Here is a 25,080-nt window from a genome sequence, read left to right as displayed (position 1 = left end):
TCTATATGCACACATACACGTATGTGTACTTACATATGCATGGGATTTTTCTTTTTTTTTTTAAGATTTTATTTGTCAGAGAAACAGAGAGAGAACACAAGCAGGGGGAGCGGCAGGCAGAGGGAGAAGCAGGGTCCCCGCTGAGCAGGGAGCCCTATAAGGGGTTCGATCCCAGGGTCCTGGGATCATGACCTGAGCTGAAGGCAGATGCTTAACCAACTGAGCCACCCAGGTGCCCCTAGGAGGATAACCTTCTTAGCAGTGGCTTCCTCTGAGAAGACGGATTAAAAGTTTGGGGTAGGAGACTGACTTTTTGTGATAAGCCTTCTGTATTGTTTGAATTTATATTATGTACAGGTAGTATTACCTTTTTAATTAAAAGGCTCTTTAAAAAACACTTTTTTTTTAAAGATTTTATTTATTCAACAGGATAGAGACAGCCAGCGAGAGAGGGAACACAAGCAGGGGGAGTGGGAGAGGAAGAAGCAGGCTCATAGCGGAGCAGCCTGATGTGGGGCTCGATCTCATAACGCCGGGATCACACCCTGAGCCGAAGGCAGACGCTTAACCGCTGTGCCACCCAGGCGCCCCCAAAAAGCACTTTTTACCAGTTTCATATATTGGTGTTCTGCCTTAAAATTCTATGTAAAAACATACAGATTATATTGCCAAAGAGGCTGGACAAATAATGAGTTAGTCTAGCTGCTTCTGCTATGGGGAACTGGAGAAGAAAGACGGGTTTATTTATTTTTATTATTTATTTTTTTAAAACATTTCGTTTATTTGAGAAAGAGTGAGAGAGCGCATGAGCTGGGGAGCGGGGAGGGGGCAGAGGGAGAAGCAGAGTCCCCGCTGAGCAGGGAGCCTGATGTGGGACTCGATCCCAGGACCCCGAGATCATGACCTGAGCCGAAGGCAGACGCTTCACCAACTGAGCCACCCCAGGTGCTCCAGAAAGAGGTTTTTTTCTGTCAGGAAAAAAAAGGCACCCAACTCTCTTGAGTTTTTTTATTCAGAGAAAAAAAGCCCATGCTTACCATAAGAGAGATGAATGCTGATGGAGGAGTTTAAGGCATCGGGGGGGGGGGCAGGGCTATGTTTTGGGGCTGCCCATTTGCAGGACCATTCAAACCCTAAAATGCCACCTAATCATCTTCACGGGAGGCCACCTTGAGACTGTCACCCCCAGTCTCTTACTTTCTTAGGAATATAGACCTACCTCCCTTATTTAGGATGGGCCTTTCTATGCAAGAATATTCCAGTCAATTATCCCTCAAAAAAGCTGCATTTTTTTAAGAAATCAAATAAATAAAAAGATTATTCCTATCACGGGAAATTTCTAGTACCACCAAGAGGTTTAATCGACATGTGCTGTATAAATATAATCATCATGGGACTGAGAATGAGTTCGGGAGGGCTAACTTTTAGATGAGGCTAACTTTTGACAGAAAAAAGCAAACATAAGAGCATCAAAGAAAATCAGCGGTGATGAGGAGGACAAAAAAGACGGTCTCTGTGTAACATAAGACATTTATTTTGGTTACAGTTAGTGTTTTAACACTGACTTGCGATACAACAGACGTTAAACTTACTTTCCTTCAAAACCAATTTAATACCTTCCCCTTTTCTGTCCAGGACACTCACACTTTCACAATCAAATTACCCTGAAAGCTGACAGGAGATAAATTAAGCTTCCACCCGCTCTGCTCTCGCACCCAGAGAGGGCCTCTACTTCCAATCAGGATTCAGTCTTGACTTGGTTAAGACCAACCCTGCTGGCTCATCAGTGGTTTCTGACACCGGTTTTATGACAGAAAATGTCCTGCGAGGAAAGCGCCTATCTTCCTGTTATAAGATCAGTGCTTATTAGGATTAAAACATTAGCATCTTAACATTAACTTGTGACACAAAAGGCACCAACATTCCCTTCCAAACCATCCATCACCATGGGTGGAACACAGCGCCACCTGCTGGCCATCATATTATTACATACCCTATAATTTCCAGGTAGGGATTCTCAAGAGAACCCTACAGTGTCAGAGCCAAAGGGACCTTAGCGGGTCTTCTAGATGAGTCCCCATGTTTGACAGATGTGGTTTCTGCTCTCCAGATAACTCAGAGTGGCAGGGAAGCAGACCAGCCTGTGGGAAGTGTACTGCTTTTAGATTTGAGAAGAAAACCATCTGGGGCTCTAATTTGACCAAGGTGGGGGTCTGCTCGTCAGAGAAAGGGATCAGGGCAGGGGGGAGGGTAAAGGCACCCTGAGTTCCTATTCCATCACTTCCCAGGGGTAGAAAGCTGTCCAGAAACAGCTTCCACTGGCAGCTGGGTACGTGCTGGCTCTTACACAATAGAATTTTACTTTACCCAAAAATTAGGAGCGAAATCTCATGAAGTAGAGATAGGGCTTCTGGGACTAAAGACTCCCAAGAAATCCCCAGTTATCAGCATAAAAGTAGCCCCCAAGTAAAGGCAGTCATTCTCCCAGTGGCTTTTTCTCCCTCATGCCCCCACAAAAAGGCCTTCAAGAGGTCCTTAATTAGCCTGAGTAGCTGTGGTTGTCCTATGGGGTGACCCCGGCCTACGGGTGGGAGGGAGAGCCCTAGCCCCAGTTCCAGGGCCTCTTCCAGAAGTACAGCAGAAAGCTCCAACTTAGGGATGCTACATGCTTCCTGGAGGAAGAGCCACACATTCTAGCCGCATCGGGGACCCACGCTTTTTGCTTCCTTCTCCTGGAGTGGGGATGGGTTTGTATCAACTCCCTTCAACCCTCTTCCAGACACCCCCCCCCCCGCCATGGCACCCCTTGACCAGTTGTACCCCGTCCACAAAACTATCTGGCTCTTGTGCACACGGCCTGGGTCAAAGGCATATGCAGCGCACCCGGACATTCCCAGGGGGCTCTTTTTTGACGAGGAGCATAGTATGGGACAAAGGATTCAGCTTCAGGGAGCAGCACACCTGAAATCTTGCCTCGGCTCTCCCTTAGAGCCGGGACAGCCCGGGTGCCATGCCCTCCATCAGCCCAAACCCCAGTTCCTGTCCCTTGAAAGGTCACAATACCTGAATGAGCTCTACCAACTTGAGAGGGTTACTGGAAGGATCAAGTCAGATTAAGTGGGACGGTTCTCTGGAAACCGTGAGGTGAGGTACATGGGTTAGAGGACGACCATTTCACTGAGCTGGGTCTATGTGGGCAGTCCGGGATCTGGAAAAGACGACAGCTCCTACTTAGTTCAGGGTGGCTGTGGTCACAGAGGAAAGGGACCGTCCAGGCCCCGCACTGCTGGCCCTGTGGCAGGAGAGGCCATGACACCCGGGAGTGAGGCCCTGCGGCACCCTGCTTCTCCCCATCTAGCCGGACGCCCCTGGTCAACTCTGAAAAAGGCACAGTCCCCACCTCGACAGGTTAAGACTGCCTGAATTTCCATTTAAAACTGAATTTTAAAGACTCGACAAAAGCCCTTGGTTTTTCACTGCTGCTAAGGCTCCTTTTGCAAATCCTTGCAAGTGATTCTACCACAAATACAGGTTTCTGGGAGCTTGATACACCCGCCAGAACACCACCCTGCATGTATCCGGGGCTCAAAAAAATTAAAAAAATAAAAAATAAAAAAAATAAAAATAAAAACAAAATACAAAAACGTTCACTTCCACAAACTTTTCTAGACCTCTGCGAGCCAGGAGCTGGGGGGTAGGGCTGAGGACTACGTCTCTGCTGCTAGGGAACCTGAGCCACTTTCCACGGCGACAATCATCTGAAGCCCTAAAAAGACGGTGTTCAAAACGAAACTCCATATTCTGACAACTGTGTGCACACGCGTGAGCGTGAGCGCTAGTGCATTCTGATGTCATCCTTAAATTAGTCCTAAAAAAATGGTGGTTCCGGTTTGTTTGCTCTCCCACCAGGAAAGTCTCCATTTGGACGCTCCGCCGTGCTTCATTTGGGCCTGAGTCATTTTTGCTCCCAGGGCTCCAGGATCTTTCTTGGCACCACAGGGCCCTAAGAACTACCTAGAAGTGGGCAGGGCCCGCTCCTCCGTCCTCTGGCTGTGTTTCTGAGACACACACCCCCCCCTCCACACCCACACACCCACCCTGTAATTGGCCAACTTCCTCCTTCTGTCCTTGGAATAGCAACCGAGACAAAAAGCAGCTAGCAGGAGTGGCTTGAGCTCGCCAACGCTATAATTCAGGACAAAACCTTTGTAATTCTTCAAATGGTGGGGTTTTTAAATAGGCTGGGACTTCAACACTCTGTTTTCTAAAAAAATAAAATAAAATAAAATAAAATAAAATAAAATAAAATAACCAAACCATGTTCAAGGCATCGCTCTTCTAACAATCCACGAGACTGAGAGCAGTCCAAGGGAAACATTCCATAGCAGCGGATTCCGAATGCAAGCCCTCCGAAGAGTCGCAGTTTAGAAACTATGGACTTACGGGAGTCCCACGGCCTCTTTGTTTGGGTATCTTTAATCCTACTGAAATACTTAAAATGCAGTCTCTTCATAGGAATCTCCACCCCCTAACGACTGCCGGCCACGGGGCCAGCTTCAGGCCTCACACTGCACGTCTGCCTACAGCAAGGAGTGGGCAGCTGGCGGGGGAGGGGGGGAACGACAGGCATGGTGGGGGGAGAGAGGCCTGCGTTTGCATAGTTCCCTTACAGGTGCTGAGGTCCCCACTCAGAAGAGGACCCAGGGGTGGGTGGGAGGGAGCGGGGGAAGTCAGGAGGGGCCCCTGGGGGCATCTCGAGCCTTACACTCCCTCAGACCTCCTGCCTCGGGTCATCAAGGAGAAGCATGCATGTCACAGGCCGTCCCCCTCTGTGCCCCAACCTCGGGGAGAGGACATCATAAACGGCAGGCACAAGGACACACCAGGGAGCGACAATGCCTTCCTTAGCAAGCTTCTTTATATGCTCCCCAGGGGGAAAGTGGCCCAGGGCTGTGTTGGGACAGACTTGTGGGCAAGTGCCTGGTGATGCTGGGAGCAGGGTACACTGTGTTTCCTAAACATGGCGGCTTGGGACCCCTCGACCAGGGCCTCCCCTGTCTGCCTCTAGAGAAGAGGCAGCGGGACTGCCCTAGAGTTTCAACTTCCCCTCCTTGACTAGTTTGTCATTGAGCTGGCAGAGTTGGGCCAGGAAACCGTCGTTGGGGCCGATCTCACGGTTCTGCCTCACGACGCTCAGGGCAGACTTGACATCCATCTTCTGACGCATCATGAGGTAGGCGATAACTAGGGTGGGGGAGCGGCTGTAACCTTCCCGGCAGTGGACGAGGACCTGGCCTGAAAAAGAAATGGGGGCATATGAGCCGGCACTGGGGCCGTCCACACACGGCCTGACTCGAGTCAGAACTCTTCCCGGGAAGCGCCAACGGAAAGTAAAACAAGACGCCATTGTGCACCCACCCGCATGGAAAAAGACGGAAAACACAGAGCGTCAGTGAGGGTGTGGGGAAGCAGGACTGCCGTCTGTGGCTGTGCGGGGCGGGGGGGACGTACATTAGGCGGTCACTCTGGCCAACTGGGGGGGGGCAGGAGGTACTCAAGTGGAACCCATGCAACCCCCACGGCCCAGCGGGGCGGTGCACACGTGACCACAAAAGACACGCGCCAGAATGTTCAGGGGGCGGCCCTGTTCTTCACGGCCCCGGCGGGCAGCTCCCAAAGGCCCATCGACGGCAGATACATAACGAGGAGGGGCGCCTGGGTGGCTCAGTCGGTGAAGCGGCTGCCTTCAGCTCAGGTTCCGATCCCGGGGTCCTGGGATCGAGCCCCGCCTCGGGCTCCCTGCTCAGCGGGGAGTCTCTGTGTCTCCCTCTGCTCCTACCCCTGCTCGTGCTCTCTCTCTCCCTCCCCCCCCCAGCAAATAATTCAATAAAATCTTAAAAAAAAAAAAGAAAGAAAGAAAGAAATCACAGAGATGACCCAAATGTCCGCCAGCAGGTGAAGGGACAAACTGAGACACATCGGCACGAAGGTCAGCATTAAACGGGAAAGAGCTCCGGCCACGTGCAGCCACACGGACGGCACACACAGCAGCCACCCTGAGACGGGCCGGGCCCAGAAAGCGAATTTATACGGAAGTGTACAAAATGTCCACTCATGTCTGGTGACAGAAAGCAGAGCAGCGGCTGCCGAGAGATGGAAGACGGACGGGGCGGAGGGGACAGGTCACAGAGGCGCCTGAGGAAACGCCGGGGTGCGGGGCGCCGGGCGTGCTCACTACCGCGCTTGCGGTGATGATTTCACGGGCATACACACAGGTCAAAACGTCAAATTGCAGGCTTTCCATACGTGTGATGTGTTGAATGTCAATTAGACCTCAACAAAGCGGTTTAAAACAATTAAAGGAACGTGCACGTCAAATACAAACACAGGGACAGAAAATCAAAACGCACAAACACACGCTCTCACGGCCCCCCCCACGGCCCATGAGGCCCTACGCAATCCAGCCCCCCCTTCTGACGTCATCTCCTCCTTTCCCTCTGTCCCTCCATGCCAGCTGGCCTCTCAGCCTACAAACCTCTTTCCCCAGGTGTCTGCTCCCCCACCCGTCCTCTCTAAAGCCACAACCCCCCCCAACTCCCAGCCCTTCTCCTTTTCCTCCCTGCTTTAGTGTCCCCCCCCACACACACACACAGGCTAGAAATCTTTTTCACTTGTTGGCTGTCACCTTCGCCTGAAATGGGGAAGCTCCACAAGGCAGGGGTGTCCGTCTGTTTCGCTCCCCGCTGCATCCCCCGCATTTGGTGAAAGAAAGCATCACAAGTCCCAGCACATTGCATTTCCACTGGGGGGGTCCCCGGGAGCCGCAAGCCTTGGCTTCTCTCTGCCACCACCCCCTCCCACCACAGTGTTAGTTCAGGTCCCCATCACCCTCATCTCTGCCACCTCCACACCTCCAAACCAAGCTCTCGCTCTACCCTCACCACCACCAATCCACACTCCACCCAGCGGCCGGAAGGGGCTTCCCAAAATTCCAGTGCAACCTGTCACCCTTTGCAGGGCTTCTAGTCTCCAAAGTGTGGCTGACAAGGCCAAGTGCACGCGGCCTTGATACCTCCCCATGGTCCTCCCCACGCCTGTGCCTCTGCACATGTCATTCCCTCTGCCTGGAACATAGTCTCTCTCTTGGCCACCTGGCAAGCTCCTACTCGTCCCTTAAAACCCAAGTTCAAGTATTTCCTTTGTCAGCACAGGGATTTAGAACCAAAATCTTTGGGGCTCCTGGACGGCTCAGTTGGTTGAGCATCTGACTCTTGATTTCAGTTCATGTCATGGTCTGAGGGTCATGAGATCAAGCCCTGCACTGAGCCTCCCCTCTCCACCCCTCCTGGGGGGGGGGGAGCACATGCGCACACACAGTCTCTCTCTCTCTCTCTCAAATAAATAAATACATCTTTTTCTGAGAAAGAGAGAGAGAGCACATGTGTGCGTTTGCAAGCCAGGGACAGGGGCTGGGAGGTGGGGGGCAGAAGAGCCAGAGGCAGGGTTCGATCTCCCAAACCTGATCTTATGACCTGAGCCGAAACCAAGAGAAGGACACTCAACGATTGAGCCACCCAGGCGCCCCGATAAATCAATCTTAAAAAATAAAAAAGAACCAAAACCTTTGAAGTCATAGGAATGTGGGTTTAAATTTTAATTTGCTGGTTGTGATGGTTTCCTGAGTCAACTTGCCCTGTCTACGATGCCCCGTTGCTTGGTCAAACACTAGTCTACGAGGTATTCCGTGGCTGTAATTAACACCAACTATCAGTTGACCTTCAGGAAAGGAGACTGCCCTTGATCATGTGGATGGCCTCATCCAATCAGTTAAAGATCTTCAGAGCAAACGGTGAGGTTCGCTGGAGAAGAAATTCTGCCTCAAGGCTGTAATAAAGAAAGCCCGGTCCGAGTTTCCAGCCTGCCAGTCTGCCCTACACATTTCAGATCTGCCAGATCCTACAATCGCGTGAGCCAATTCCTTAAAATAAATAGTATCTACTTATTCTCCTGGGCCTGTTTTGGGGGCCAGTACATGGCTAATGAACCCTATGACGCACCTAACCCCCCATGCCTCGAGTTCCTTATCTGTGTTAACAGTACCCACTGCACAGTGTGGTTAGGGGACTGAAGCAAACATCACAGAAAGCCCTTAGGCCAGTGGCTGGCATGTGCAAGCACTCGATCGCTAACTCCCAGCCAGCGACAGGAGTCGTCTGGTGGCACCCAGTACCTTCTACGACAGCGGCCCGGCTCCATGTCACTGCTGGCCACACACAGGTCTACCCTCCTCCGCCAGACGGTGCGTCCCTTAAGGGCAAGGACTGTGGGGTATTGATTTTTGGATGCCCTACTACCTCTAGCATGCACTTGGTGCTCAATAAATGTTTGCTGACTAGCCAAGTGAATGGTTATCCACCAGTGCCTCTATCCTGCCATTATTTTGAAGGAAATCTGCTGGCCCAGAGTCAGAGTCTCTTCTGTTCCCATCACCCTACCCCCAAAACATGACTCTATTGTCCCCAAGCCTCCCAAGCAGGAAGGGGGAGTCTGCCACTCTCCTGCCCGGTCCCTCTCTAGCCAGTACACCCAAAGGATGCAGAGTGGGGCTCTCCCCACCCAGGCCCCGGCAAGGGGACCCTCTGCAGAGCCACTGCCTCACGACCTGGAACATTCTCAGCAGCCCCCGACTCACAGAGTTGATGGGGAAGGGGAAGGTTCGACTCCCATCCTTCCAGGCCCCACCCAGATGACACCTGCTCCATAAAAGCCTCCCTTGATCAACTTCCTGACAGGAAGCGACTGCTTCCTCCTCTGAGCACGCCTGGCTCTTCCCCCTTCTCCAAAGTGATGGGCGCCTGGCTCCCCCGAGCCCTGCACCCTGTGGGAGGCCAGTGTGTCTCTGTTGACTCACTCGGCCAGTCAATCCAATCCTAGAAGCCTTTACACTTGGCATGAGAGCCCACGGAATTCATTTCTGTCACTCACTCGGGAATTATTTGCAGCGTGTCTGCTATGTGCCCAATGCTACGTCACGTGTGGGGGAGACGCACGGGACACAGTGGACCCGGCCTGAGGGCAGGCTTCATGGAAGAGAGCACACTCGGCCCAGTGCTAAAGCACAAAGTGGAGTTTGCCAGAAGACAAGGTAGGGAGAGGCAGAGAGAACTTTCCAGACTGACAGCCCATGGTGCCTCCTGCAAAGGCAGGAGGTCACAAGAGTCGAGGTCTGTTCCTAGTGGTATGGAAAGGGGAAACAAAGTCAGAAAGCTCTAAGTTCCCTGAGTGGATGACCAATCCATATACAAGAAGCAAAATTCATCCCCTTAACTGGGCCCCTCGCTCCCATCTACACAGGACCTCAGTACAGCCGGAACGGAGTGGGTGACAAGCACGAGACCGTGAAGGACCACGAAGGGCCTGACAGTAAAGTCTGCAGGCTCCCCCGGTGATAAAACGTCCCTCCTGAGCCCCAGACGCGCGATAACCAGGGTCTAGAACACACTGCTCACTGGAAATCACTTCCAGGGGGAGGCCGCTGGGCGCGAGAAGCAGAGACGGGCTAGAAGCAGGGGGACAAGGCTGATGGCACCTTCACAGGGCTCACCTCCCCTGAGAAGGCTCGGGGTGGGGGAGGGAGAGGCCGGGGGAGGCAGCTTGAAGGTAAAGGCAGTTGCTGAGAGAAACGAGCTAAATGCAGACAGGGCAGGTGGCCCGACCTGTTCCACTGATGTCTGCCCTGTGCCTTCCAGGGCTTCCCCTGGGGGCGGCCTGCCTGACTGCCGGTGCCTCAGCAGCTCTCCTTCAGCCTTAGATTTGGGAGCTGCAGGAAGCATTTAGAAAGTGGCTGGACGATGTGGCCTGGGGGCCATAGCTTGCTGAGCACCAGCCTAAGCCAGTCATGGCTGCCCCATTCCCCCGGCTGGACATTCGTGTAAGCCAACTCCAGCCAGAGAGATGTGAGGGGAACCCCACTGAGGGGTTTTTCTGTGGACCCTTCTACTTGCTCTTTAAAAAGAGGAAGAGACATGAGGAAGAGACGGCTGCCGGGTCTTTTGCTGTACGTTGTCCTGCTGGGATGTGGTGACTGGGTCTGCCACCGCCATCTTGGGACCACTAGGGGAGAGCCCGAAGGGTGGAAGGAGGGGTGGGGGGAAGCACCTCGTCCTGATGCTGCCACTGATCCACCGGCCCTAGAGCTCCTTCCCCTCAGCACTTCTTATCACGGATAAATCGTTATTGCTGAAGCTACTGGAACTGGGGGCATGGCAGGGAGTGGCTAGAAATGACCTCTCAGCCAACGTCCACTCAAACACAAGGACCCCAAGGCTGCCACTGTGAGAAAGGTCTGTACATCTTGTGTTAACGTGGGGCTTCTTGACAGGTTCCAAGACGAAGCCGGTTGTGGGCCTGTTTTCTAGAAAAACGTCCGATCAAAGCTGCCTCGCCTTGTTTCCTGGACCACAGGTGCCTTACCGTTCTTTTGAGCCAAGGCCTGGTCGATGAAGTCTGCAGCCCTTTCAAAGTAGGCGCTGAGGTTGAACTCCTGCGTGTCGTTGGCCTTGATGCCCAGGTAGGTGATGCCGGAGCCCTTGTAGAAGTTGGCGTTGGTGTTGACGTGCATGAAGGACCTGCCCTCAGCAGCATTCAGCACGTGAGTGATGCCTAGTTTCTGCAGCTTGGGGATGTCTTGAGCCACAGACCTGGACAGGAGACAACAGCAGGAGATGATTCACTGACCAACTGGCAGCCCCAAGGGGGAGGAAGATGGAGAAGATTCTAAGTCTCCTGGCAAAACGAGGAACCTTCCACGCTCGGCCCCTGCCAGCTTCCCCTCATCTTTGACTCACCTCCCTCCCTCCAGCCATATCTAATTACTAGCAGCTTCCCCAAATAGCCGGGGCGGTTTCAGGCCCGTGTTGTTCCCTCTCTCTGGAATGCCCTTCTCGAGCTTCTCCATGGACACACACCCTCTCATTTTTCACCACCCTCTGCAGTATGTCCCGATCTCCCCTCCATCCCATCTGGCATCACGCTCCCGAGCCTCTGGTGGGGGTACAGCCTCGTGGCTCAAAATGGGCTCTACAGCCAGACTGCCTGGGTCTGAACCCAGCCCTCAGACTTACCCGCCAGGTGACCTTGAGCAAGCCACTTCACCTCCTGGCGACTCAGTTTCCCTGGCAAAGGGGGATGATGCCCCCTGGGGAGGCTGTGTTGAATGAGCTGTCCTCGGACAGAGCCCGACCCTGTGGTCCGTGCTCTTCTAACGCCTGACGGTGCTTATCTGTTCTGAGGGGCAAGCTGTGGGCTCCTCGACGGAGTAACCCGCTCTGCCCCCCCCCCCCCCCGGCACCTGTGACCACACCCGGCACGTAGCTGAACGACTACGTAGTGAATCAGTGGAAAACAATGAGATCAGCACATCCGAGGCAGCCTCCTTCCTTGGATTAGAAAGTACGGCAGCCCCTCCAGTCCCCCGGAGGCACCCTTTCCGCCACAGAGCACTAGCCACGTCTCCGAAGCTCTCCTGGGTGAGTGAGCACTTGGGGACCGAGTGGCGCCAACAGAACCCTGGGGGTTATAAAACATTTGATCTGAATAGTCAAAGGGCTCCTTTATTTCGTCTCCCAACAACACCCCAATTCAGACAGCAGTGTATACTTTACAAAATGCCTTCTCCGACACGACCTCGTCTGCCAGTCACAGCAGCCGTGAAGAAGCAAGGCCTGGGCTTAAGCTCCGGCCCAACAGGACGGCGGAAGGATGTGCCACGGGCTCCCGCAGACGGCGTGGTGGCCGAGCGGGGAGGAGGCCTGACGCCAGCCCTGTTCTGTCTCCCCCTCACTCGGCACCATATCCTGAGTTCTAGAAGATGAGGCTCCTACAGGCCCCTCTCTGCTGTGTGAGCCGTAGGGTTCAGGGGCTTCCAATGGGCAGGAAGCAATAGGCGCTCTCTGCTGAGTGCTCCCCCCGCCCCCCCGGCCGAGTCAAGGCCAGATTCGTTAATTGGGCAGGGGATGTGTTTTTCTACAGTGGCCTTCAGCACTGGCCACGCTGGCAGCCACCTCACAACCTCAGCTTCCACGCGGGAAGTAGGGGCAGCTGAATGTGCCAAACTGTCCGAGAGAGGAGGGTCCCCTGAGGGTGCTATAAGGCCACTTGCTGCTCGGGTGTCTGGACAGGACACTAGCCTCAGAACTTTGCAATTCCCTGAGCCCTCTGGCTGAGGCTCTGGGACCGTTTTAGCTGTCCCTGCTCACGACGCTGCCCATGGCTGCAAAACAGGGGTTGATTACAAGTAACTCTGAAGGTGAGCTCCCATTCACTTCCTTGTCCATTACGAATTCAACATTTAGCAAATCTACCATTACCATCACCATCACTATGAATGCGCACAGTGCGTGCTCCATATGCTGAATGAATGGATGCAGTGGATGAGACCCTCCCCCAAGAAGGTTGGGCGGGGACCTTCTGCATCCCTTTTAGCCTCGCGATGACTCCCGCTTTTGTGGCAGCCCGCAGCAGGGTAAGCAGCAGGCTCTAGTACAGGACAGGGGACACAGACATGAACAAGTCATTGACCCTGTCCTCACAGTCCCTCAACCATTCTGGGCCACCATTTCCTCCTGGGTAAAAGGAGGGAAGGGAGTTAGTTCTGGGTTTCCAACACGCAGACCCTGGCCCATAGAGCTTAGGGCGTTGGCAAATCAAACCCTATCTGGAAGGCAGGAGAAGGAGCGAGGAAACCTCAGCCCAGCTCTCCGGATCCCTCATTTGGAGTATTTCGATTCCTTCATCTGGCCTGCCCAGCCGGGAAAGTTCCACGCCCGATCTGTGACGTCAGCCAGTTGCCATGGCAGCGAAGGCAGACATTCCGCGGTGACCTCACTGCAGAACCAGGCAGCTGTCACATGACGCGCGGGCTGGAGACCGGCCGGGTGACAGAGGGCCACCTGTTAAGTGATCACGGTAGCCCGACCCCGCCCAAAGCCGAGCCCCTAGCGGGTGGCGGCTTCGAGCCGGACGCGGGGCCGGCTGAGCGCCCCGGGATCCTGGCCCCCCGCGAGGGGGAGGACCACGCGGGGCCGGGGCGGGGTCTAGCCCCTCCGCTCCCCACCCCCCCCCCCGCGCGGGGGCGGGCGGCGACTCCAGCCCCTGCCCGGCCCCCGCTCTGCTCCCGGAGGGCGACCACGCCCCGCACCCCCCCCCCCCGCACGCCCGCGACGCCCCCACCCCGGCTTTCGGGTGGGCGGGGCGCCCCAGCGGCGACTCACGCGTTGCCCACGTAGATCCTGGGGGTGACCTCGTTGCAGGGCTGGCTCGGCAGGCTGTAGCAGCCGCTGCCGTCCGACAGCAGGTCGTTGAGATCCTGCACCGAGAGCTCGAACGGGCCCGACATGGCGGCGGCCGGGCCCTGCACGCCGGGGCAGCAGCCTGCGAGGGGAGAGCCGCCGGGTCAGCTGGGCGGGGGCTCCCGAGCCGGGACCCGCCCCGTCCCGCCCCGGAGGCGGGCCCGCCGGGCGCGGGAAAAGGCGGAGCGCGGACCGTCGGCGCGCTCAGCTCCCCCCAGGAAGGCGCGCCGCCGGGGGCCGCGCGGACGCTCCGGGGGCCCCGGGCTTGTCCCCCTCGGCGGAGATGACGTCAGCCGGGAGTTTCGGGGGTCCTCGGCCCACTCCCAGCTGAGGCCTTTTCTGCATCATTATAAACGGGGAAGTGCAGTAACTTCATTGGATTAAACGCAGAGCGCAATAAATGTTCCCGCTGAACGGAGTACCAGGTGTCGCTTAGTTTTTGCAGGATTACCGGTACACCCGATTCCGCCTGTGAGCTGATCTGCCTGCTGCGGAGCAGCGGCATTGACATCACCCGGGAGCTGGTCGGAAATGCAAAATCTCCGTCCCAGCCCTGCTGAATGAGAATGTGCATTTTACAGCCCCCCCCCCCCCCGCCCCCGGCGATCCTTACAAAGATTAAAGGTTGAGAAGCCCAACTCTGAGGCCCGTTTCTTCCAGCATTGACTGAGAGCCAGCATCAGGCTTCAAAGCTTAGACTCTGTGCAGCCAGGCTTGGCATTCGGACCCTGGCAAATTAACCTCTGAGCCTGTTTGCTGGGGGGGAGGAGGGGGGAAGGGGGGAATTCTAGGACTTAACTCCTAGCGTTATTGAAGGATTAAATGTGACACTCAAGGAAAGCCCCCAGCACCGTAGAATGAGCACTCAGTAGGTGTTCTGCCTCTCCATCAGCCAATGTGATAGCACCTACTAGGTGCTACTGCACCTGTCCTAGCGTGCAGATGAATCAGGCTCCTTTGCAGCCCTCCCAGGAGCGGCTGCCAGCCCACCATGAGCCATATTAGTGTTTCATTTGCTGAAATCCCACTAAAAGCAGAAGACAGTCTCTGTCCTCCCCCACTGCCGATGGCAGATTCCCACCCCACCCCCACTCCTCCAAAAACCAAATGTCTGAGGAATTCAGGAAACCCCCCATCCTGAGCCCAGCCCTGCCACTAACTTGGTTCTTGCACAGCAGAGCAGGCTGGTGCTTTGGACTTCAGTTTCTTCATCTGTAAAATGAAGAAATTGGATGAGATTCTCATTAAGGTCATCTTTCACCTCCCCCCAAAACTTGTGGTCTTGCACCTCCAGAAGATCCATTGTGGTAGGGACTCCTTAGCTTACAGCTGAAGGTGTGTAACCGCGGTTGGACTTCTCCACCCCAGCCCCCACCTCCCAGCCGGTGCCTTCCCACCCTTCCCAGCACACCACACCTTTGCCCCCTGGTGTTGGTGGCACCCGCCCGCCAGGCAGGTGAGAGAGGTTCCGAGTCTTGCCCCTCATCTTGATTTGGACCTGAGCTTTCCAACAGAAGCCCAGGGATAGCCAGACACACTCTGCCACTGCTCTTCCCTCCCCAAGGCCGGTCCCTGATGTCATAACAGGGTAACTATGACAACCTGTCATGGGGACCGCTAAGTACCTCACAGAGGAGCCTGGGTGCCTCATTTCTGAAGTGAGACTAGGAAGAGAAGATGAACAATTCCCTGGATTATCTAGCCTACCCTGTAATTGTCTCTAATCACAGACAGAGCACAACCTTCAGGAAGAAACTAGACTTTGGCCACTACATATTTCACAAGAATAGAATACAAATAGGTATGTGGGCCGGTGGGGCGGGACACTGCAATTAGGGGTTCTGGAAGGGTCCACCTCAGAGATAGCAACAGTAAACCAGACCAGTACACAGCTTTGTGATGATATGGCCTTATCTGCTGGGTTGGGTCAAGAGGAGGTTGGTGTCAGTGACAAAATTCATCTTTCGCCAGGAGATCAATGGGTGGAAACGCTCACTTAAACTCTTCAAAGCCAGAGTAAGCTAGAGACAGGGTAGGACTCCAGCTCCCAGCAGGCTAGTCTTACTGGGCACAGATGGGAGAGACTCCTTCATTGGATGCAAAGGACATTTATCTCTGTTTTACTTGTTCTGGTCCTCGCATGCTGTCATTTGTGCTAAAAGCTCTTCAAAGATATCGGTTTGGGAAATGAAACTAACCTGAACTTCCTGAACTGGAGTGAGGTCAGAATTCAAACCCATCGTGTTTATTAGTCGGGGCCGTCGTCTAGAATGCGAAAGGGTTTTCCAAGGTAGCTAAGAGGACCCCCGCGTGGTAACGTGGCTCTCCTTTATCCTCTAGTGAAGCCTACTGTGGATACCAAACCTCCAATGGCACACACACATCACATTCTAAAACTGAGCAAACTACAGGTATTTGTTCGCCATCTCCGGATATACTTGGTTGATTTTCATCTATGTCCTGAAGAGGTCCAGTTGCCCAGAGCCGTATAAATACCCTCCTCACCCAGAGATTGGTTAAGACTCCCGGCCCTTTGCACACCGCCCATCCCTATGCTCTCCTCCCAGTCTCCACTGCGGCCCTCGATTTGCCCCTTTCCCACCATCCCAGAGGAGGGCGATGCGGAGTGTTTGGGTGTTGGACGATGTCACCATGGTGGGGCGCGGTTTCTTACAGGGTGAACAAAAGCGAATCGACAAAATCGAATATGAAAACAAGCAACTGTGTCAGAAAATCGCAAATGCCCATCGTGGCCCTGCCAAGGTGGATTGCTGGAATGAATATCTTTCCAAGAGGTAGTGTTCTTTCTCATCTCTTCATCTTTGGAAAGTCCCCTTGTTGGGTTTTAGCGCGAGGTTCTCCTGAGCAGGCGGTGTGCTGGAGGGAAGCTATGATGGGCACCCAGAGAAGCCAGGGAAGGAGGATGAAAACTACTCAAAACTGGGAACTTTCTCTAGCGGCAAAGAGCTAACTTTTATTGCATCTAAAAGACTTTGTGGAGTCCTATTCAGAGTTTGTCACAAGAAAACATTGCACGCTTTCGTAAAATGGTGACCATAGCTGAGACTACGACACAGCATTCTTTTTTTTTTTTTTAAGATTTTATTTATTTATTTGACAGAGAGAGACAGCGAAAGAGGGAACACAAGCAGGGGGAGTGGGAGAGGAAGAAGCAGGCTCCCAGTGGAGGAGCCCGATGTGAGGCTCGATCCCAGGACTCTGGGATCACGCCCTGAGCTGAAGGCAGACACTTAACGACTGAGCCACCCAGGCACCCCTATGACACAGCATTCTTAAGAATCGGTTCCTCAAATATTTCGTGAGGAACTTCTATGTGCTAAGTGCTATGACTACAAAGATGAAATGAGATATATATGTTTCCTAGCCTCAAAAAACTCAAGACCTGTTAGGGGAGAGATTTCTGTAAATAATAATGCCGTATAGACAAGGCTACAAAAGAAGTGTGTGCGAGGGAAAGAATTGGGGGGGGGGTTGTAGGAGACCTTGTCAAGGTGCCTTTCCTATATCCTTGTATGTCTGAAACCATTGAAAGGTGAGATGAGGTGACGCAGAACTTGTCACCAGCCTTTTGTGATATGTCCGTAGGCGAGACCTTCCCCATCATATAAACCAGACATTCTCAGTCCTGGTTTCACATCATAATTCCTGGGGTGTTTTACAAAAGGCCAATGTCCAAGCTGCACCCAGAGCAATAACACAGAATCTTCTAGTGGACGTCAGGATTGAGAACCAGTGATACAAACCTTGCCAGTGCTGTGCGTGGACCCCAGAGCATAGTCTAGTTCAACAGCTGTAGGGAGTCTCAGGGCTCAGCGGGAAAGTCTGTTCCTTGCACTTAAGCAGCCTGAGTTTATGACATCAGGACTTCATCCGAGAGGGGAGTTTTATTCTTCAACCATCTCAGGATTTTGTGTTTTTCAGCTTAAACAGAGAAACAAGGAACCGGGAACTAGTGAGAATCACTGTGGAAAACCAGGGCATTCTGAAGAGGCTTGGTGATCGCAAACCCCACTATGACCGCAGGTTGTCCGAGATGGACTGGCAGGCACGTGGCTACTCTGTCCTCCTCCCTCGCGCCCACGCAGTTCGTCTGTGTTCAGAGTAGAGTCAGTCTCAGAAGAGACCCCTAAGCGGCTGAGGGAGAGATCGTGCAAAATGCAGCAATTGGTTAAGAAAGAAAGAAAGAAAGAAAGAAAGAAAGAAAGAAAGAAAGAAAGAAAGAAAGAAAGAAAGAAAGAAAGAAAGAAAAAGAAAGAAAGAAAAGAAACCACCCAAAGCAAACAAAACTAATGACAGGAGCGAACCATCCAGGAGCTAATCCATTGCTCCTTGGGTAGCAAAGCCGTCATGTGTCAGTTTCAGAAACTGATAGCATCTTCCCTCGAGCTTTAATTCATTAAAAAAAGACTGAATGTACAAGCAAAGAGGAGGAAGGGTACACGACTTCGTTCATTTAGGAATGACCCTTCAAGAAGGAAAAAAAGAAAAAAGCCTTCTGGCAGTGTTTTGAAAAAAAAAAAAACCCACTCCCTGGCTTTCGTCTGTAAGGCTTTTCTAAGCCAGCCTTAGGAGCTAGACCTTAACTTTAGCACCAGCCCCGTGGCATTGACCTAAATCTTTCTGATTTTTTCCCTTCAAGAATTCAAGGCGCTATATCAAAAATACAACAAGATATCTTCTCTCCCGAGATGGATAGGTATGTCTTAACACGGCTGCTTCTTACTGGGAAATACAGTGATCACGGTTGATAGCAAAGCCCTAAGAACTTAGATGGAACACAAGGGACCCAGATAAAGGGATAGCTTTTTGCCCTCCTGTAATATAAGGGAACTTAGAGCTCTCTGTTTCCTCTCTCCAAACGAGGAGGAAATGGTTGGCTTTTGTCATTAGCTTTGAGTCTTTACATTAGTCTAAGGGGAAGTGATTTTTTCCAGTAAGATACAAACAGGAGGTCTCGTGGCTTTAATGTGGTGCCAAAGTTACATTACAGGTCTCTGTCACTATTCAAGTCCTGTTGTGTTGGCATTTTGTATTATTTAACATTATTAGTAATGACTAAGTTGTGTGTATGTGTGCGTGTGCGTGTGTGCGTGTGTGTGTGTGTGTGTGTGTGTGTGTGTGTTGTCGTCCCTGGGGAGAAGGATAAATGGACACTCAGGCTTTCCGAAGAATCGTTTCATATAATTGATGTTTCTCCATTTCTCTCCCTCTCCTCTCCCTGGATACAAGGTTACTCACCATGGAAAAGATACAAGAAAAAGCCCTAGGATTTCTTAGCTGCTTAGAATTTCAAGACACTCCCAAGTGGCTGAATGCTTAATCTTAGGATGCTAAAATAAAGCTTGGAACATAAAATGAGTAAGTTACCTTGAAAGTACCCAAAGGCTTTAAGTCCCACCCTCAAAGAGAGACAGAGCGGGGCAGGCAGAAGGGAGAAGGCAACAAGCATTTTTATTTGGGGCTATGAAAAGAAGTTTCTATGAGAGAGTAAGAGAGAGAAACACCTTAAAAAAAAAAAACATACGCCATCGCCACCATCCTAGAGGGGATGAAGGTGGGGTAAGATGACCCAGCCCCAAGCACAGCTCTGTCAAAACGGAAAACAGAAGCACGTGATAAGATTAAGGCTCAGACAGCACAGAGAACAAATGCCATTAGTCTCTCTGTGAATACACAGCATTGGAAAAGAATGCTTCATTGATGTTTCCGTGTACTCCGTTCATTATAGGGGCAGCCACAGGGAAAGTGTCAAACATATCTCAAAACATATGGCAAGACAATGCTGCATGACTGCTACGACTGGTCGTGCTGGGTTTGAGCCTGACTTTTTAAGCTTTTTATATTGAAAGAGCGTAAATCTTAAGTGTTCTCATCACGAATAAATAAACTTTTTATTTTAAAATCATTAGATTCACAGGAAGCTGCAAATAAATGTACGGGGGTGGGGGGAGGCTCCCGTACCCTTCACCCAGCTTCCCCCGAAGTTCGCATCTTATGTAACCGTAATACGGTATCAGACCCGGAGGCTGACGTTGGTACAATCCTTAAGAGTGTATGCAGATTTGGCCACTGATACATGCACTCGTGTGTGTGCGTGTAGCTCTATGTAATGTTATCACGTGTAGCTCTGGTAACTACAGTCACATTCGAGATACATAGTTGACCGTACCATCATCCGAAGCCCCCGCTTCCTCCCATTCCTAACCCCCGGCCCCTGGCAGTCACTCATCTGTTTTCCATCTCTGTAATTACGTCATTTCACGAGTCTTACGTAAATGGGATCATGTGGTATTTATCCATTCTTCTGAGACTGGCTTTTTAAAATTCCACCTAATTTCCTTGCCATTCATCCAAGATGTGTACATCAAAAGTTCCTTCCTTGGGGCGTGGGTGGCACAGCGGTTAAGCGTCTGCCTTCGGCTCAGGGCGTGATCCCGGCGTTCTGGGTTCGAGTCCCACATCGGGCTCCTCCGCTATGAGCCTGCTTCTTCCTCTCCCACTCCCCCTGCTTGTGTTCCCTCTCTCGCTGGCTGTCTCTATCTCTGTCAAATAAATAAATAAAATCTTAAAAAAAAAAACAAAAACAAAAGTTCATTTCTTTGTACTGCTGGGTAGTATTCCGCGGTATAAATGTCCCAGTTTGTTTAACCATCTACCTGTTGAAGACATTTGGGTAGTTTCTAGCTTTTTGGACTATTATGAATAAAGCAGCTATGAATATTTGTTACAAGTTTCATGGAAGTAAGTTTAATTTCTCTGGGATAAACACTTGAGAGTACAATTGCTGGGTTGTATGGGAAGCCCATTTTAAAGGGAACCACAAATCTATTTCCAGAGTGGCTTGTACCATTTACATTTCTGCAATGGATGAGTGATCCGGTTTCCCGACATCCTCACCAGCATTTGATATTTTTCATTTTAGCCATTCCGATATGTGCACAGTGACATCTCATATGGTCTTAATCTGCATTTCTCTAGTGATTAATGAAGTTGAACATCTTTCGTAGGCTTACTTGTCATCTGGATATCCTCTTGTGTGAAATGTCTGTGAATATCTTTTGCCCATTTCCTAACTGGACTGTTCATTTTTTTAATATTGAATTTTGAGAGCTCTTTATATATTCTAATCCTTTGTTGGATATGTGATCTGCAAAATATTTCTCCCGGTCTGTAATGTCTTTTCTTCCTCTTAACATAGTCTTTCATAGAGCAAAGTATTTTAGTTTTGATGACATCCAGTTTATCAATGATGAAACTGTTCTGTGTTTTGACCATATCGATGTCAATATCCTGGTGACATCGTGCCATAATTTTACCATGTGCTATCCCTGGGGAAACAGGGTAAAGGGCACACAGGATCTCTACCTATGTTGTTTCTTACACCCACGTAAATCTACAATTATCTCAAAATAAAAACTTTAAAGAATAAATCAACATGTCCAATTACAAATTCATTATTAACTGGTTCCAGTTTATGTCAGGTTGAGGAATCACCTCAATCTAGATTCTTCCTCTTGGGGCGCCTGGGTAGCACAGTCGTTAGGCGTCTGCCTTCAGCTCAGGGCGTGATCCCGGCGTTCCGGGATCAAGTCCCGCATCGGGCTCCTCCACTGGGAGCCTGCTTCTTCCTCTCCCACTCGCCCTGCTTGTGTTCCCTCTCCCGCTGGCTGTCTCTCTCTGTCAAATAAATAAATAAATAATCTTTAAAAAAAATTCTTCCTCTAGACGTACAGGTTAGAAACCTTAGGGTCGTGCTCCCTTCGGCAGCACATATACTAAAATTGGAACGATACAGAGAAGATTAGCATGGTCCCTGCGCAAGGATGACACGCAAATTCGTGAAGCGTTCCATATTTTTATAAGTCAAGCAGAGAAAGACAACTATCATATGATTTCTCTCATCTATGGAACATAAGAACTAGGATGATCGGTAGGGGAAGAAAGGGATAAGGAAAGGGGGAGTAATCAGAAGGGGGAATGAAACATGAGAGACTATGGACTATGAGAAACAAACTGAGGACCTCAGAGGGGAGGGGGGTGGGGGAATGGGATAGGCCGGTGATGGGTAGTAAGGAGGGCACGTATTGCATGGTGCACTGGGTGTTATACACAACTAATGAATCATCGAGTCTTACATCGGAAACCGGGGATGTACTGTATGGTGACTAACATAATATAATAAAAAATCATTAAAAAAAATAAATTAAAAAAATAAATAAATAAATTAAAAAAAAAAAAGAAACCTTAGGGTCATCTTTACTACCTCTCTTTCTCCTTCTCCCTGAGTACATAATTTCTTTTCTTTTTTAATTTTTAAAAAAGATTTTATTTATTTGAGAGAGAGAGAGCACGAGAGAGGAGAGGGGCAGAGGGAGAGGCCTTCCCCACTGAGCAGGGAGCCCGATGTGGGACTCTACCCCGGGACCCCAAGATCATGACCTGAGCCGAAGTCAGACGCTTAACCAGCTGAGCCATTTAACCGCTGAGCTTAACCAGCACCCCCAGCCCTGGCTACATATTTTCAACCCAGCACCCCTACTGCTTAACATCTGCATGTGCTACTGTGCGTTTCCCTTCATCTGAGAATGTCTTCATTTCCCTTTCGTTCCTTAAGGATAATTTCATCACATACAGAATTCAAGATTGATGGTTCTTTGCTCTCAGTACTCTATAAATATTGCGTGACTTCTGTCTGCCTCCATAGTTTCCTTTATAGGCAATACGAAAATAGAACTCGAATTGGTGTTCCTTCCTGGTTGTTTCTCCCTGTTTTTCAGATTTTTTCTTAGTCTTTAGTTTTCAGATTAATTAGGATGTGTCTTGTGGATTTCTTTGGTCTTAACCAACTTGGAGTTTATCAGCTTCTTGAATCTGTAGGTTTCTATCTTTCACCAAATTTGGGGAGTTTTCAGTCATTATTCTTTGAATACTTTTCAGTTCCGCATTTCCCCTCTCCTTCCAGGATTCTGATGATACAAACACTGGTCTTTTGTTATTGTCTCATGGGTCCCTGATCCTTTTCTTTTTTTTTTTCTTCTTCCAGTCTGTGGTTCAGATTAAATTCTATTGATCTGTCCTTAAGTACCCTGATTTGATCTTCTGTCATTTCCACTCAACTACTGAGTTCATCCAAGTTTTACCTTTCACAATAATTTTTCATTTCTATATTTTCCATTTGGTTCTTTCTCATAACTTCTATTTTTTTGCTAAGATTATCCAATTCAAGAGAATTCGCAATTGCTTGTTGAAGCATTTTTATTACAAGTGCTTTAAAATCCTTGTGAGATAAATTCTGACATCTGAATCATATCAGTGTTGGTATAGTTGGTTGTCTTTCTTTACATTGTTGTTTTCCTGGTTTGGGGTATAATGAATGATTTTCTGTGCATCCTGGACATTTGGGTTATTAGGTTAGAGATCCTTTAATTCTATTTACATCTGTTTTAGCAGGTAGGAGCCCTATTCAGGTGTAGTGTATTGTTCTTGGTTCTTTTATGGGTTTTAGTTCCAATGGAAATTCATTTCTCTTTCTCTCTCTCTCTCTCTTTTTTTTTTTTTTTAGTTTTATTGTTTTACTAACACAAATACGACATACATAGAAGCTGTCTGTCTTTTCGTTTTCTTCACTGTGCAGCCTGGCATTGAGATCGGCGGCTCTGACGGCCAACTGGGCTAGTCTTTCCACAATGGTTTTGCAGTGCTTGGAGGAGACATTGTGAGCGATCTCTGCACAGTGAGATTTTTGCACATCAACAGCACTTCCAGCTCCTTGACGTCGGGACTAGAGACTTACTTCTGGAAGCCACTGGGCAGCATGTGCTTTGTTTCCTTGTTGCTCCTGTAACCAGTGCTGGGCATCACGATCTGGTCCTTGAATCTTCTGTGCACCCTACTGTCGATGCTTCTGGGTTTCCGCCAGTTGCTCTTAGTTTTGACATGCCGGTCTGACGGGTGCTGATGAACTTCTGGTCCTCTTGTTAACCATCTCGGGCTTCACCAGAGGGCTGAGGGCAGCCATGATGCTGAGTAAGAAAGAGATGGCTGCCATGAAGGCAGGCAGTGCCCAGGAGGAGATGGCGGTGTGTGGTTTTCTGAGCCCTTGCAATACTGTTCTGGTCTGCGTTGCTCTCTGGGTGCTGCTGGGGTGCCCACTCGCTCCCTGCTGGTGTCTTCTGTGGTGTCAGAAGGAGCTTCCCTGGATTGCGTGGTGTTGCTGGGCCACCTTCTGCGGAGGGACAGACAGACGCCGCTGCCACCGTATGGAGGGCAGGGAGGCTCAAGGCTTTTGCTGCTGCTGGGAACGGATTGGGCCACTTGCTGGCGCCCTGGTGCGAAACTAGGGTGGGGGCTCCCCATAGGTCTCTACTAGACTCCCTGTCCTTTGGCCGAGAAACCAAGCTTTCCTTTCTTTTTTCTTCTTTTTTTCCCCCCTTCTTCGTCTGTGCCTGTTGGTGGTTCTGGGTTGCGGGCCCCTTCAGAGCTTAGTCCAGGGTGTATGGGAGATGAAAAGAAAACCCAAGAAACTCACCACGTTATTGCTCCTCAAGTCCCGAGGTCCCTAGCCAGCCCACCATCGTCTTCCTTTCTTTTTCTTTTTATATATTTTATTTACTTATTTGAGACAGAGAGCACACAAGTGGGGGCAAGGGGAGGAGCAGAGGGAGAGGGAGGAGACTCCCTGCTGAGTACAGAGCCCGATGTGGGACTCCATCCCAGGACCCTGGGATCATGACCTGAGCGGAAGGCAGACGCTTAACCGACTGAGCCACCCAGGCGCCACCCCGCCCCAACCATGGTCTTCTAGCTTTCAGAGTCCTTTTCTCGCTGTTTTTAAACTTCTGAGTTTGTAGTTGTACTTAGTGGAGAGAAGGAAAACATGATCGTACACGATCTTGTTCTGAAACCACAAGCCTGCCTTTTAAAGGAAGCAATAGTTTGAGACTATATTCAAAGGGCAGGAAAAAAAAAATAGAGTAAGAAACTGCCCCACATCCACTCCCCCTGGACAAATGCTTATTGATTCTGACCTGGATTGGGCTTTGTGCTTGTGCTGGTGTGCTGTCGTTAAATAAATCACCAAGGGCTATCGCTTCGGTATGCGTGATTGCTGTGACTTGGTGGCATCCGGGATGACGCTGGATAAGTGGATGTAAAATTGTGAGAGGCTACACGTCTTGATGCATGTATTCAAACGTACAAGGGTAAAAGCACAACTGGCTGATGTTTATCGTAGCTGAGCAGCGCCTGAAGGATGGATGCTTGTAAGTTTCTTAAACCCGGCTCTTGCAGAGTGGAGTGGATGGCAGAGGAGCTTACAAATTGCTGGATCGAGGATGACAAATAGGATTAATTCATTTGCTAACTCCACTCAGTTGATCCTGGATACTTTGTCCTGAGAGATCCAAAAGCCATGCCTAGAGTTAGCAGGCGTGTCCCGTCCCATGAGTCCTGTCTGCTGTGGGTATAAGAATGGGCGGTGGCAGCGGATATGCCCCACCCATTGAACATCCGCAATCTAGAAAAGTCCTCTAGAGCGCCCATTCTTTTTGTAGACACAGAACTGACCTGAATTTGAAGACCCACGCAGGAAAAAAAAAAAGGTATATCTTGAGGGGTATGTCATAAAGATATTTCTTGGTGTGGGGGCCCAGAGTGTTGGACTTTTGCCAAGATTTTGCCCTGGGGCTCAGAACGTATGTAGTTCTAGCTG

The 25,080-nt window shown here is 50.7% G+C and overlaps 2 protein-coding genes and 1 non-coding gene across 3 annotated transcripts; 2 read left to right on the top strand and 1 right to left on the bottom strand.

The window, feature by feature from the left end:
• Nucleotides 1-1,512: 1,512 nt before the first annotated feature.
• DUSP3 (dual specificity phosphatase 3) lies at nt 1,513-13,472 on the bottom strand. The gene is made up of 3 exons (XM_087854339.1): nt 13,272-13,472; nt 10,474-10,700; nt 1,513-5,295 (listed from the first exon to the last, which is right to left on the bottom strand). The coding sequence occupies exons 1-3, from the start codon at nt 13,394-13,396 to the stop codon at nt 5,090-5,092; spliced, it is 558 nt and encodes a 185-aa protein (XP_087710465.1). The 5' UTR covers nt 13,397-13,472; the 3' UTR covers nt 1,513-5,089.
• Nucleotides 13,473-15,026: 1,554 nt separating this feature from the next.
• On the top strand, nt 15,027-18,723 carry CFAP97D1 (CFAP97 domain containing 1). The gene is given in 5 exon segments (XM_045813961.2): nt 15,027-15,150; nt 15,690-15,760; nt 16,026-16,144; nt 18,010-18,066; nt 18,600-18,723. Coding segments are annotated over 5 exon segments (495 nt in total).
• A 2,398-nt stretch (nt 18,724-21,121) lies between these two features.
• LOC123803258 (U6 spliceosomal RNA) lies at nt 21,122-21,228 on the top strand. The gene has a single exon (XR_006782794.1). It is a non-coding gene; the product is annotated as a U6 spliceosomal RNA (small nuclear RNA).
• The last annotated feature ends 3,852 nt before the right edge of the window (nt 21,229-25,080 follow it).

The sequence above is a fragment of the Ursus americanus genome, chromosome 23 (genome assembly GCF_024610735.1).
Source record: "Ursus americanus isolate L20-20 chromosome 23, mUrsAme1.1.p, whole genome shotgun sequence".
Taxonomy (NCBI): Eukaryota; Metazoa; Chordata; class Mammalia; order Carnivora; family Ursidae; genus Ursus; species Ursus americanus.
Note: the sequence above shows the minus strand (reverse complement) of the source record. Positions and strands in the feature narration are given on the sequence as shown.

Bases quoted from the DNA above. Each gene is read 5' to 3' on its own strand.
- DUSP3 (XM_087854339.1), bottom strand. From the start codon at position 13,396: ATGTCGGGCCCGTTCGAGCTCTCGGTGCAGGATCTCAACGACCTGCTG. The intron at 10,701-13,271 runs GTGAGTCGCCGC...TCTCCTGTCCAG, and splicing joins AGGATCTACGTGGGCAACGC to GTCTGTGGCTCAAGACATCC. The intron at 5,296-10,473 runs GTAAGGCACCTG...TTTCTTTTTCAG, and splicing joins GGCCTTGGCTCAAAAGAACG to GCCAGGTCCTCGTCCACTGC.